This window comes from Heterocephalus glaber, unplaced genomic scaffold (assembly GCF_053883595.1).
Source record: "Heterocephalus glaber isolate CG9 unplaced genomic scaffold, H.glaber_assembly_v1.0 deba00001608, whole genome shotgun sequence".
Taxonomy (NCBI): Eukaryota; Metazoa; Chordata; class Mammalia; order Rodentia; family Bathyergidae; genus Heterocephalus; species Heterocephalus glaber.
This window is the reverse complement of record NW_028258379.1, coordinates 29,515,153-29,528,849: the sequence shown is the minus strand read 5'-3', so window position 1 is coordinate 29,528,849 and position 13,697 is coordinate 29,515,153. Positions and strand designations below refer to the sequence as shown.

The 13,697-nt window shown below is 45.9% G+C and overlaps 1 protein-coding gene across 2 annotated transcripts; it reads right to left on the bottom strand.

Moving 5' to 3' along the window:
* Positions 1–489: 489 nt before the first annotated feature.
* On the bottom strand, positions 490–11,913 carry Calm1 (calmodulin 1). 2 transcript variants are annotated; one of them, XM_087195036.1, is made up of 6 exons: positions 9,221–9,310; positions 8,903–8,933; positions 7,332–7,475; positions 4,683–4,789; positions 4,128–4,263; positions 490–3,973 (listed from the first exon to the last, which is right to left on the bottom strand). In XM_087195036.1, the coding sequence occupies exons 3-6, from the start codon at positions 7,399–7,401 to the stop codon at positions 3,945–3,947; spliced, it is 342 nt and encodes a 113-aa protein (XP_087051162.1). In that variant the 5' UTR covers positions 7,402–7,475; positions 8,903–8,933; positions 9,221–9,310; the 3' UTR covers positions 490–3,944.
* Between the last annotated feature and the right edge of the window lie 1,784 nt (positions 11,914–13,697).

Genomic DNA, 13,697 nt, shown 5'->3' with positions numbered 1-13,697 from the left:
AGGAACTAGGTGAGGCAGCTGGGTAAGATCCTTCCAGAATCAGACAGGGCCTAGAACCAATGTGTGGGGCTGTGCTGAGGCTCCCACTTCCCACACCAATGGAAGCTGCATCCCACTCGTTCCTTAGCTGCCACCTGACATGGACCAGGTGCTTCTTTCATTTAAAATCTTCACCTTATGTAAGAAATGTATTTCCTAACAAACCTAAGACTTGGATTAATGTTAAGGTCTAAGGGAAATTAATCTGTGGTGTGTATTTTCTACATAAGGCAAGTATGGGCAAGCAAGATTGGGTTAAAATACCACCTAGTGGCATCCAAATTCAAAATAGTGTAACTCAGTCACAAGCCGTGCCTATGGCCTCTTGCCCCTGGCTCTCACCCACTGTACTGAAGCCTAGGTGGAGTTCCATCTGAGGGCAGGCGTATCTTGTTCAGAGAGCGAAAGGGTGTGAAGGCTATGCAAGCTAAGAACCTACACAATTCGCAGTTAGAGATGAAAGGCTGCAGAAATGTTTATTGAATACAGTGCCAGGTTTATAAATAAAACTTATTTACAATTTCCATAGTTGGTCCCCCATCAGAGAGGTGGTTAAATCTCCAAACAGTTCATCTCAAGATTTACAGAAACGTTCCAGTACAACTCCTTTTCAAATAGCCACGGAGAAGGGCAACTTCAGTAACAAAAGAACCACCACCATCTTTGCTACAGAAGTGTTTAATGACATTATAATAGATTTGGAGAAAGAACACACACTCCACCCATGCCACTATCTTTTAACTCCAAGGGATAGACAGCAAAGAATTTGTCTCCTACAGGACAACTTCAAGGGATTAAAAAAAAAAAGAGTAACTGCCAGCTGAAGGGATAGATTAAGACACATCAGTGGAAATCTAGTCACTGCCAAAAGGATATATATAGGACATATAATAAATAATCCAAATGGTTAAAATAACTGAATGAATGAAGAGTAGACTTGACCAAATTTACATTCTTTGTTTAGGGAGAAGTTCCCAGGATGCTGAGGGGCCAATAATATGCTTTCCTGATGTGACAGCAGCGCTAGGCCTACTGGACAGCCATTCATTACAATATTGTTACAAGTACAATTGGACATGCATTTATAAAGAGAATATAAAAATATGTACAATAGCTCATCTTCAATGTGTTTAAATTGCCAAAAGACACCAATTAAAGTGTGCAAAAATTTGTCAAAAAATCAGAAAAAGCCTTCCCTGGCAACAGTGCATCAAAAGCCCATCTGAATATCGAGATCCATTTGCCTTGCTCAACACCTACCCCGAACAGATGGAGATCGAAATTATGAAAGGGTTTGCCAAGTACTCAGCAGTTTCTTATGGCAAGTCTCAGGCTAAAGCAGGATGCCAGTTAAACTAGTCACTTTTATATATATAAATATATGTATATATTTATAGTTAAAAGTAGGGGCAAGTTTACAGGAGGGTGCCGCGACATCAAGCTCTTTCCTCTCCCTAACTCACAGACTACCGCCCAACCCCTGGGCTGGTCATGCCCCCAGAATGCCCGGGGAAAGGCTAAAGTGGACTCTACCTCACCTCTGCTCCCAGCTGGAACTCAGCATTCCCTGCAGAGTAGGGTATCTGGTTCCCACACAGGATCCTAGCCACACACGTATCCTGTTCCAAAGGTAGTCTTTTAGGACAGACTGTGGGACTATGAAAATAGAGTCCACCCAGCTTCCAGAAAGACTTGGTAAAAGTACAATAGGAGCTAAGTCTTTAAAAACAAACAGCCCCCAAACCCCCTTGAAACTACCAAGAGGTCACTGACCCCAGGCCTGAGACTGGGCCGACAACTGGGCTGAACCCCTAAGAGAAACACCAGGTCATAGTGGACTTACTCATTCAGAGAGCCCACAGTACTGCCTATCTCACCACAAGAGAAACTCCAAGAGATTCTTGGTTGCTCCTCTCAGATTCAAAGAATTGGGGTCAACCTCTCCTCTACCAACCACGAAGTCCAAGGACTGGCAGCAGATGCACAATGGCAATGAATCCTCTCCACGGCTCTGACCCACCCCTCTGGCAGAAAATCTTAACAAGCTACACAATGCCAGAAAGACAGGGAGTAGGAGAGGGAGAAGCCAAGGGTCTCTCATAAATCAGCCCAGAATGCACCCACTTGGCTGCCAAGAGCTCATCACTGCCCCACTAGCAGCCTGCCACCATCCCCTGGCGATTAAAACCACCCGCACAAACACACACAACTCAAATCTCCTTGCTAGTAAGACACAACAAGTTAACACCCCGAAAAGTCCATATCCAGCCTTCATTTCAAAAGAGCCCCACACTAAATGCAAGATGCTTGTAAGGGGGCTTTTTCAATGGACCAATCCCACTGCAAAGACCAGTACCAGCATGTCTGGGTTTTGATTACAGGTTTATAATTAGACACAAAATTCACTCTGGGCCGGAGTTTTACTTTCAAGCCAGAGGCTTAGCATTAGTTCTACTGGGGGGGGGGGGGGGGGCAGCAAAAGTCAAGTCAACTTTAAACAAAAACAGAAAAAAGTAAAAGGCTAATCATAAATTAAACTCTGAATCAAGGTGACTGGTAGTCTTTTAGGCATGAAGAGACTGGCTTAAGAAAGGACTACTGCTTCTACCACACACGGCGAGGACTGAATTACAGACACACTAAATCATGTCCCTTGCAAAGATGGTCTCAAGTAGTTACATAAAACAGGTAATCAGCAGCACAATTGAGAAGAACCCCTAAATACATGCTTGAGAAAGTGGTTTTTTCCTTCAGTAAGAGCTCTACCACCTCAATAGATTTGCCTCCCCCCTCCCCCCAGAGAAAACGCAACTAGACTTATGTTGTTGATAAATATGGTAAAGCGATCAGTATGCGCCTGTCTTGAGGCAAGGTCTTAGGCTCAGAGGTTGGTGCTGGGAACTTGGGAGGGAGGGAAGCCCAACACTGGGCTGTGGGCACTTAAATGTACACTGGCCTCCCCTCCAAGTGCCTTGTCCCCTTTTAAGATCTCAGCTTTACAAAGCATTTAACACCATTTTAAGTTAATGGTTTTTTTATTGGAAAAAAAAAAAAAGACTAGCATTTACAACTTGGAATGGATGTAAATTGTAATTTCTCAAACAGCAATGTTGACGGTTGTGCTGAAGTCCACAGCCATAGCCTACCTGCCGGCTCCAAGTCATGGTTCAGAAGGTTTTAAAAACAGAGTCCAAAGATGCTCCTTTGTAAAAGATTTCTTAGTAAAAATTTGTGTGAGTGTGACAGTCTGACACCCATTTCACTAAGTACAACACAGACATTGCTAAACCAACATGAGTGGGCACGCCACCACGGTGTCACTGTCACCATGGGTCAGAGCACAGGGACGTACAAGAGGACCGTCCTGCTACTGGGGCTACCTCTCAACAGTTTATCCTTCACCCATTCTCTGTACATCATCCTGAGGTAAACCAATTTTAAATGTGTTTGTTTTCAGTAAACCAGCCGTGACAATTTATACTAACAAATTGAACTCGAACCCATCTGAGTAGGTTTTGAATTCGTTTTTCATTTTTCGATTTTAATACAAATGCTTGACTGTGCTCAATCGTCAAGCTGCATGCATGAAAAACTGGCCAGCCCAAACAGTGTATTAATCATTAGCAAATGGAACTTTAAGGAGTCCACTAAGTGCTTCCTTATCATTAAGGTAGTACAAGTATTTATATTGTAAAACTGATGTGTAGCTTGATCTTTAGGGGACAGGACCACCAACCAATACATGCAGATTTTGTGTGTGTGGACAGAAGGTACTTTTGACATTCAGTTTTGCTATATAGAAACAGAATGAATAAATGAACTTTTTTCTTTTTTTTTGCAAGAGGTAAGTAAAAGATTCAATTTGATTCTTCTAGAGGGGGGAAAAAGTAGTTGAAAGTAGGTCTTCATTTTGCAGTCATCATCTGTACGAATTCTGAAAAGACAATTGAAACTTTTGGTTATCCTCAAAAGCAGCTTTCATGAACACACTAACTTTACTCTGCATACAGTAAAATCAGTGAACGTCTAGTGAGACAGTTAACCTGACAGACTATTAACAGCTAAGCTGAAGAAATTTAGTATTTCACCTTCATAGTTGACTTGTCCGTCTCCATCAATATCTGCTTCTCTGATCATTTCATCTACTTCTTCATCTGTTAGTTTTTCTCCTAAGTTTGTCATGACATGACGTAGCTCTGCTGCACTGATGTAACCGTTTCCATCCTGTAATCATTCAGCAGTTGTTACTGGTAGTGAACAGTGGTTCACGGTTGGCAAGTAGGTCCTGACTTAATTATGCACCCCTCTCAAGTTACTGCCAAATGTGCTCTCATCAACAATTCTACTTTCAGTCCCCACCTCTACCAATAATATTGGTACATGTGGTCCATTAATGCAGAAAATGCAGGGGGATTTTCAAAAGCTAAAAGATACTGACAGTAACAATCAAAGACACTTTGTTCAAATTCCTATTATGCCTCCCTTTGCGCTAAATAAGGTTACTAAAGTGGGCATCTGGGAGTGAGATCAGAGGCTCAGGCAGTTAGGTTATGTGTTTTACCTCCAATCAACTGTTCAGCTCTTAGAAGCGATGGTGAAAGAGTTGTGCTTATGCACTCTCTGCAACACAGATACAGGATTACCTTGTCAAAGACTCGGAATGCCTCACGGATTTCTTCTTCGCTATCTGTATCTTTCATTTTTCTAGCCATCATAGTCAAAAATTCTGGGAAGTCAATGGTGCCATTACCTCAAATTAAAAAACAAGAAATTCATGTAAGATAAGTACTGAATTGGAACAACTTTATTAAGCACTTGCTAGGACAAAGTGACAAACTCTTTTATTAGGGTCAATCTTTCGTAGGATTGGATTAGGAATAATCAAATACTTCACAGGGCAATTTCATGTGGTTCAAACTGATCAATACTTAGGATGGTATTTAAAGATGCAAAGGAAACTGCATGCCTGGAATCATAACCACCAAAGGGGCTGGACAGTTCAAGGGGAGAGCTGCTCACTACATTCCCAAGGGAAGCACTCTCTATTGTCTGTCCTGGATCTCCCAAGCTGGGGAGATCATTCATGCCTAACTCTACCGTGGCTGTTAGCCAATGATGTATAAACTGCAAACTGGAAAAACTATTAGGCCATGGGCTGTAGTCTTAGAAAGTCTTCTTGGGGGACAGGGATATAGCTCAGAGGTAGACCACTTGTCTAGCATGTATGGGGCCTTGGGTTCAATCCCCAGCACACCCTACACACACAAAAGGCAAGAGAGAGAGCCAGAGATCAAGAAAGAGATTCAAGATCTTCCCTAGGAGCATTTTTCAGCTGTAAGTTACCTAATAGTTCTTTTCTTCCCAACTTTTGTTGTTGCTTTGGTTTTTATGATGCTGAGAATTAAATGAAGGGCCCCTTGCATTCTAAGAATATGCTCACCATTTACCCAAATCCAGAGACCCCAAGTCAGTATCTTTATTTCCCCATTACAGAAGTTCAGAAGCATTTTCACAGCTCAGACTATTAAACTTTAGGAATCAGTGTCAGAAGAATCTGCTCTATATCCAGTATTCCACACAACTTCTCTAAGACTAAGAGATGAATAGCCCAAAGACAAGTTTTAAGGTTAATATGAAAGTAAAATAAAATTAGAAAATGTCCCGAGGTTAAATTATTCATTTTCACCAGTATCTTTAAAACAAAATAACTCTGGAGCTGAGGATGTGGATCAATGGTACCACAGCTGCCTAGCATGTACAGGCCCTGGGTGTGAGCCTCAGCACTACAAAAAAAAAAGGGAAAAAAATACAGAGACTCTTTTGTCTCTTTGGCCTCCAAAATTTTAAAGCACTACTGGTATTCTGAAAGACAAAGTAATTATTTGAAGTGCTATCTCCCAACCATGCAAAGATGTCCTTAAGTGCCATCATAGTCACTCAACATAAATTCAAGAGTTGGTGGTGTGACATAATTGCCTGCCTTCCTACAACGTGAAGGCCAAATTCACCTATTCCATTCCCAAGCCCAGCTCCCACGGGTTCCACGAAACTGGAGGGAGCCACCCCTTGTTCTCAGATGGCTGATCACCTCAGTAACCACACTAGACAAAACCATGGACAGCTTCTTCTAAAACAGTATTATGCATGAAAACAATTTTTATTTTTAGAAAAATAATTCTAATGGACACAGAAAACTTTGCCTAAGAGCTTAACCAAAAGTCCTGCTTCTAAATGTTTGTGACAAATGGAATCCCAATGTATCACTCACGTTACCATATTTTTCTAAATGGCTGCTATGAGGTCAATCATATCCAGATCCAAATTGTTCTACAATCTTAGGTGCTAAATTAGTGCACATATACAATTTACAAAAATACATAGGTTGCCAGGTGTGGTGGTGCACACCTATAATCCCAGCACTCAGGAGGCTAAGGCAGGAGGATCGCCATGAGTTCAAGGTCAGCCTGGGCTACACAGTGAGTTCAAGGCCAGCCTGAACTATATAGGGAGGCCTTGTCTCAAAAAACAAAGGCCGGGGATTTAGCTCAGTGGTTCCACTACCTGCCTCACAAGCTCAAGGTCCTGAGTCCAATCCCCGGTACCAAGAAAAAAAAAACAAACCTGAGACTCCATCTGAGAAAAAGAAAAGAAAAATACGGAAATCATGGGGTAAGTGAATCAAAATCTATTTAATGACAGAAGTAAACAATAAAAGCTCTGTTGTTCACTGCAACAGAATCCAGAGGAATGGATAATCAACTGCTATGGTGCAAACGCTGGTTCCTTCTGCACTCCATGCAGCTGTCCCTTCTCTTAGGTTCTGAAGATCTATTCCCTACAGCCGGCATGGGCCTCCGAGTCTCCTATGTTCCTCTTCAGCAAACAGCTCACACTTTACTCAGTTCTACGTTAACTTCACCCACTGCACTTAGGAGTTTCTCCTCTTAAGAGACAGCAAGCTTTTAAAAAAGCAGTTTCCACAGCAGTTTATTTTTACTTCCCCCACACAACTTGGGGCAGACTCTTGGGCCAGTTGCTAAAAGCACTGAGCTGTAGGTCATGGCAAGCAAAGAAGAACAATACAGCGATTTGATCCAGGAAATGTTCTAGACAGTGAGCAAGGTGAATGGCAGGCTCATAATCTTCTATTTTAATGTCAGTGGCCATAAGGCAGCCACAGAAAAGAACTCTGCACATTTGCTTTGCTCTGGGGACCTGAAAGACAATCCTGTAACATGTCTGAATTTCAGTTACACAACACTAGCACTCATTCACAGTTCTAAAGCTCTTACCATCAGCATCCACTTCATTGATCATATCCTGCAGTTCCGCTTCTGTTGGGTTTTGACCCAGTGACCTCATGACAGTTCCTAGTTCCTTTGTTGTGATGGTGCCATCACCATCTTTATCAAATAGGGAGAAAGCTTCCTTGAATTCTGAAAAATAACAGTTCACTCTTTAGAATCAATGTTTTTATCCAACTCAGCCACAGTGCACACTTCCCTATGGTTTGCTAAAGCAAGCACCAGAAGTTATCGGAAACCACCTGTTCTTTATCAGCTGAAATAAAGACCACAATAGTCCTGTTGGTCTGGCCTTCAAACAGCAGCCCATAAAGCAAACACTGCTCCTGGTAACCAGTTCTATTAAAACCGTATTTTTAGCTGGGCGTGGTGGCACATGCCTGTAATCCTAGCACTCTGGGAGGCTGAGGCAGATGGACCACAAGTTCAAGCCTAGGCTGGGCAACCTGGTGACTTATCCAAACCCTGTCATAAAAATAAATATATATATTTTTAAAAGCAACATATTTTAAGTAGGCTAAGCTTTGATACCTTTAGAGTAAGTCCTACATCCAATCCAGCATGAGACTGGTCCATGGGCCCCTTTAAAGTCTCTTCCTATTAAATGTCTACATCCATTAAGACCCATGCACTTCAAAGCCACATGAAAAGGTTACCAGAAATGTACATTCCCAGGTAACCAGCATGTTCTACAAAAATGTTCAGAATATTTCAGAAGCATTCCTGGTTTCCAAAAGAAAAACCATCTCAAAATACGTCTTCCAAGAAATATTAAAAAGCTAAAATCCAGTCCAATGAGGCGACACATGCCTATAATCCCAGCACTCTATGAGGATGACGCAGGGGGATCATCTAAGTTTGAGCCCAGCCTAGACAACTTAGCCAGACTGTTAAAAAACAAAAAAAAGAAAGAAAAAGGAAACTAATATAACTCACTACTCAATTAATATAGCGTTCTTAAAATTTATTTTTACTCACTCCCATTTATTTTCAAACTCCCATTTATTTTAAAGCTTTATGGTGGATTACCAAAAGCCTGCAGCATAAGAACTGTAAACTCATTTTTTTTTTTTTTTTGTGGTACCGGGGATTGAACTCGGGACCTTGCTCTTTCGAGGCAGGTAACGGAACCACTGAGCCAAATCCCGGGCCCTGTAAACTCATTTTGTGAGTAGCAGGCTCAGGGCAATCTCATTAAATGCAAAGCTGTGCACATGGTGAGGAACAGACACTCCTGAGTCTACCAAGTGGACATTCTTAGTTCCACTTGCTTCCACGTTATCTCTAAAAGACTGACCAGGAGGAGTACCTGACCTAAACAGACCTGCTTACTGTCTTTCTTTTGGGGGGGGGGGTGTTTACCGGGGATCGAACTCAGGATCTTGCGCTTTTGAGGCAGGCAGCAGCACTGAGCTAAATCCCCGGCGGCCTCTTACTGTTTTTATTTAAATAAATTCTTAAAAAACTGCTCAGATTGTAGGGAGGAAGAAACAGAGAAGGTACCAAAACTGAGTCAATGCCTAGTCCCACCCTTATGGGGACTCCCAGAGTTAACTTACCAGCAATCTGTTCTTCAGTCAGCTGATCAGCCTACAAGAAAGAAAAGGTTTTAATTCAATCCACAACAGTTTGGTTGGTAATAGTTTTTCCAATTAGGCTTTTTATGCTATAATCTTTCCAAATTCAATCTCCAGCCAGGGCGGCGCATGTCTGTAGTCCCAGCCAATCAAGAGGGTAACTTGAGCCCAGTTGTTCCAGACTAGCCTGGACAACACAGCAAAAATCTACTTCAAAAAAAGCCAATCTTAAAAGAAATCAATCCTTTGAAATCATTAGCACTGTCCATGAATGAAGATGATTAGAATACAAGGACCCACGTGTGCTATTTTAACACCAAAGGATGACAAGGAAGCGACATCTGCTTGCTCCAGGCTTTCTCCTCTGGCCCACAGCTTGCAGACGGCTGATATGTGACTAGGGTCGGTTCATAATGTGCAGAATGGCGCCTCTAGCGGCAAAAGGCCCCACAACACTGACTGCAGCGCAGAGAAAGAAGAGCGCCACCTATTGTGTCAGGGACACTGCAGTCCTGCTTCCATCCAAGGGACCCGGCCCAATGCCGCGGCCACGGCAGCCAGATCAGGATCCTGTCCAGGGACAGGCTTTTAGCGCACCTTGCGCATTGCTTCGGGCCCTCAAAATCTCCAAACTGGTGTTACATAATGGCACTGGAGTGGATTAACAGGCTTTTACATCCATTTTATGAAAAACAAGTATATAGCAATAGGCTACCCCCACCGGCTTCATTTCCACGTAGTGCTTTGCAATCATTTAAATTAGGCACTTACAGTATTTTGTTAAAAGTCTACCATTTACAATGACCAAGGTCTATGGCCAAATTATCTTACGAATCAGAAGCCTGGGAAAAAAATGGAACCATCTTACAACAGTAGTGTTACAAAACTGCAAAAATTAAGTACACAGAAAACTATACGATAATTATGAGACTGTGTCCCTCTTTTATGTGGAGTAACCATCAAATTTCCTGGTATTTACCCTATCTACCGTAAGACACGAGAACGGCTTATAATAAACAGTTTATTCGAAGTGACAGTGGCCACCAAGGTATAATTCTCTCTTGCATTATTTGGTCTCCTACAACACTGAACCTGTGCTTCCAGCTAGGGGAATTTGAGATCTCAAGGTAAGTTAATATATATTTTTATTTTAATGAAGGACACCTAATGCAGTCAGTTATAAAGTAAGTCCTAAAAGAAAGCTGATAGTGCTAAAGTTTATTCTCTTATGTAGAAACTTTCACAGTAGGAATGTTGTTCCAATATATTTTTTGGAATGGTGATTTATTTTTACAAATTATTTTTTTCTACCCCAGTTACTGAAAACTACTTTTCTTTAAATCGAACAAAAGGAGACCCTATGATTTATGTAATGCCAGGGCAATGTCTGTCTTGTTTAACAGGAAGAGCTGCCACACCTCGTAGGAGAAATCGTCACCTTACTAGGGAGAACAGTCCTATCTCCCCCACAAAACTTGTGTCAGAAGGTTGTTCCGAACATCCACCTTCCCCACCTTTCGGACAACGACATCCCCTTCCCCGGATCACGTTGGCCTTTGGGGGAAAGGCCTTGTTCCAGAACCCTGCAGGGAACCACCACACTACCCTACCAAGCCAGAAAATGCTGCCGGTGATGTCAGCCTACCCGCCGAGGAAGGGAGCCGTGGAAAACACACCCAGCGAGGCGCACAGGCGCATCTGGCAACCCAGAGGCTGCCGAGAAAGCGGAAACGTGGAGGGCATCTCCCCCCGGACTGGGAAGTGGCACGGGACAAGGGAAACGCCGGGTCAGGGGCCGCCCAAGGGAGCGCGCACCGGGCAGGAGGGGGGGCGACCCCCACTCCAGCATCTCCCACCCACTTATGCTCCCCCAGGCGGCGAACCCGCCGCGCCGTCGCCTCCTCCTCTTCCTCCTCCTCCTGAGCAGAAACTTTGCGTCTCTAATGGAAACCGAGCCGCGCGCCAGCTCTCCTCCCCCGCCACCCCCCCGCCCCAATTAGCGGGAGCCGAACGCCTCCCGCGGGAAGGGGCCTCCCGGTGTCCCGGGCCTCGCACACCTCGGCCACAGGACGGCACACGCGGGGGCCGCAGGGCGCTGAGCTGGAGACGCGCGCCCCGGCCACACCGCGGGGCCCCGCCCGGCCGCTTCCGCCCTCTCCGCCCCCCACCCGGCCTTCCTGCCCTCACCCCAACCCTCCCCGGCTCCTTCCTCCCCAACCCACGCCGCGCCCCCCGGGAGGAAGGTGGGGACAACGGCCGAGGGAGGATGGCCAACTGGGCCGATCGAGGGAGGGCGTCAGCCGCTGGCAGCGCTCAGAACCCCTCGGCCGGAGCAATGTGCGCCACCGGCTCGCTCCGGCCCATTCATTCTCCGCTGCGCGCCCGACCCGCCACCTTCAAGCCCAGGTGGAAAAGGGGGCGCGCGTGTGCCCGGCCCCGCCCGGCTCCCCCGCCCCCGGGGGCCCGGACCGAGGCGCAGCGCTGCGGGCAGCCCGGGTGCGGCGCTGGATGCAGTGGGTGCAGGGCTGGGGGAGGGAGTGGATGCGGAAGGCCCGGTGCAGCTGTGGCCACGGCCCCAGCCCGTGGACAGCCCACGGCCACGTCCAACTCCAAGAGGGACAGACAGTTAGAGGATCCCCAGCAGAGATGCAACCGCGGCTGCTGTGTAGCGCCCGCCAAAGAGACCCCCCCCCAAGCAGAAAAAAGAAAAAGAATCCAAGACTGAACTAAAAATCTGGAAAGAAATTTTGGGCAGCTGCTACGCCGGCGCTCGCCGCTCCAGACCTACCATGGTGCAAGCGAAGGGAGGAAGAGCCGAGGGAGAGAGGGTGGATCCACCAGCGCAAGGGCTGTGACAGCGGGGGTGCCTCCGCTGCAACTGCTGCTAAGGCGCGCTCTGCGCTCTGCGCTCTGCGCTGTGCCGCCGCTGCCGCCGCCGCCCCCCCGACTGCGAGTAACGGCTCCGCGCGCACGAGACTCCCAGCACCACTGCCGGAGCGCGAGTCGGCACGCCGCGGTATATATATGGCATGCCGTATCCCTCCGCCGCGGTGGGGCCGCCTCGCGCAGGGCGGTGCTGCGGCAGCTGGGCCTTGCCGATCGGCCCCGCCCCCCGGCCGCCCTCCACCCCACCCCACCCCACCCCCCCGCGCTCTGGCCGCGCCAGCCCTGGCCAGGGACAGGAACTGGAAGGACTCAGGGAGGGGCGCTGTCCCCGGACAGGTGCGGCCAGAAGCCGCCCAGCTGGGGCTGGGGCGAGGCCGAACACCTGCTTAGCCCAACATGTGGGCGGCCCAAGGCCTCAGGCTATCCCCCCTGACCCGGCCCCACCCCACCTTGTGACCCCTCCCACCTCCGCGTCAGCGACCACTCCACAGGGGCTGCGGGGTTCCGCTGGCCGCTAGCATTTTGGGTCCTCAGCAGGTGCTTCTCGGAGATGCTGCGGGTGGGCCCGGGACTGGGGCCGACGCGGGGAGGCAGGCACAGGGGAACTGACTGCACACCCTCAGCTGCCACAGAGAGGGGTCTGCAGGGCACAAGGTAGTTGGCCTCAGAAACTAACGGAGTTGTGCTTTTCAAATTTTGGAGAGCTCTCTGAGACGTATTATGTAGACTCAGTTGCTAAATCCGTGTCATGTTCATATGCTTAATCAACCTTAATGTTTTTACATTTCCACTGAATAATTTTTTAGGATACCTAAATATTTCTCCCCTGCTGTTTTATTCCCTTTTTCCTATGGCAAATACTATGCAATCCTGGTTTCAGTGTTAGTATAATAATCAATGCAGCTTCTATAGTCCTTAATACCTATGCTTTAAATTTTTCGTAATGTTAGTGATCCTGAGAGGAGTCCAAATTTTTATTCATAAGTCCATCGAAACAAAGAAGGAAAAAAATACTTAGAATCCCCTAGACTACAGCTGAAGCACACGGTCAGTTGCCTCTAGTATGGAGCTAGACTTTTTCTTTAACCTGTCTTAATTATATTCCTTTTAAAATAATATTTTAACCTTTAACTTTACTTCTGTTCTTTATTCTTCTGTAAATTAGAAAAAGAACAATTTCAGTTTTTAATTTGAAGCCCAGGACTTGAAAAAAAAAATCTTAACAAAATGCTGCAGTTTCTTTTTGTGCCAAGACAGAACACAGAACTTGATCTTTTGTTTACAGGGCCAGAGCAAGTTGCAGGTTATCATTTGCTTATTCTTTCAGAGACTGTGACAAAGTGTGTGATTAATGTGCTCTGCCAGAAAGGACTTTGCTGTGTTCTGGCCTTGCCAAAGTCTGCAGAAAGATGTTTTAAAAGAATAGAAAATGTCCAGGCACATTGTAAATGCCACAGGACTTTGTGGGATAACCTCAGGCAAGATGTCAGCATCGGGGGAACTGTGAGTACTGATGTTCCTTCTGGAATGGCACAGAAGGGGTGAGCCTCCTGTTAATTTAGAGACAGGCTGCCGCAGCAAGCCAGGCAATGATGCTGCCTTCCCTCTGCAGATTAGCAAGACGGTATTCACAAATTACCCCTCCCAAATAGTATTCCTGTGCTCCAGAGGAAAAAGGGGACAATACAGTGTCAACTAAAAGATATTCACAAGTCTAAAGGGCCAAACTCATTATTAAAACTGCTTTGTTCCCAAGTGAATTTGTAATCTGTCAGTCTTTGCATAAAGTAGTTAGCTAAATGGGCCGGGGATTTAGCCCAGTGACTCCGTCGCCTGCCTCGCAAGCTCAAGGACCTGAGTTCAATCCCTGGGACCAAAAAAAAAAAAAAGT

Coding starts and splice junctions, on each gene's coding strand:
- Calm1 (XM_087195036.1), bottom strand. CDS start 7,401: ATGAGGTCACTGGGTCAAAACCCAACAGAAGCGGAACTGCAGGATATG. Junction 4,790..7,331: donor CAATGAAGTGGATGCTGATG/GTAAGAGCTTTA, acceptor TTTTAATTTGAG/GTAATGGCACCATTGACTTC. Junction 3,974..4,127: donor CGGACAAGTCAACTATGAAG/GTGAAATACTAA, acceptor TTGTCTTTTCAG/AATTCGTACAGATGATGACT.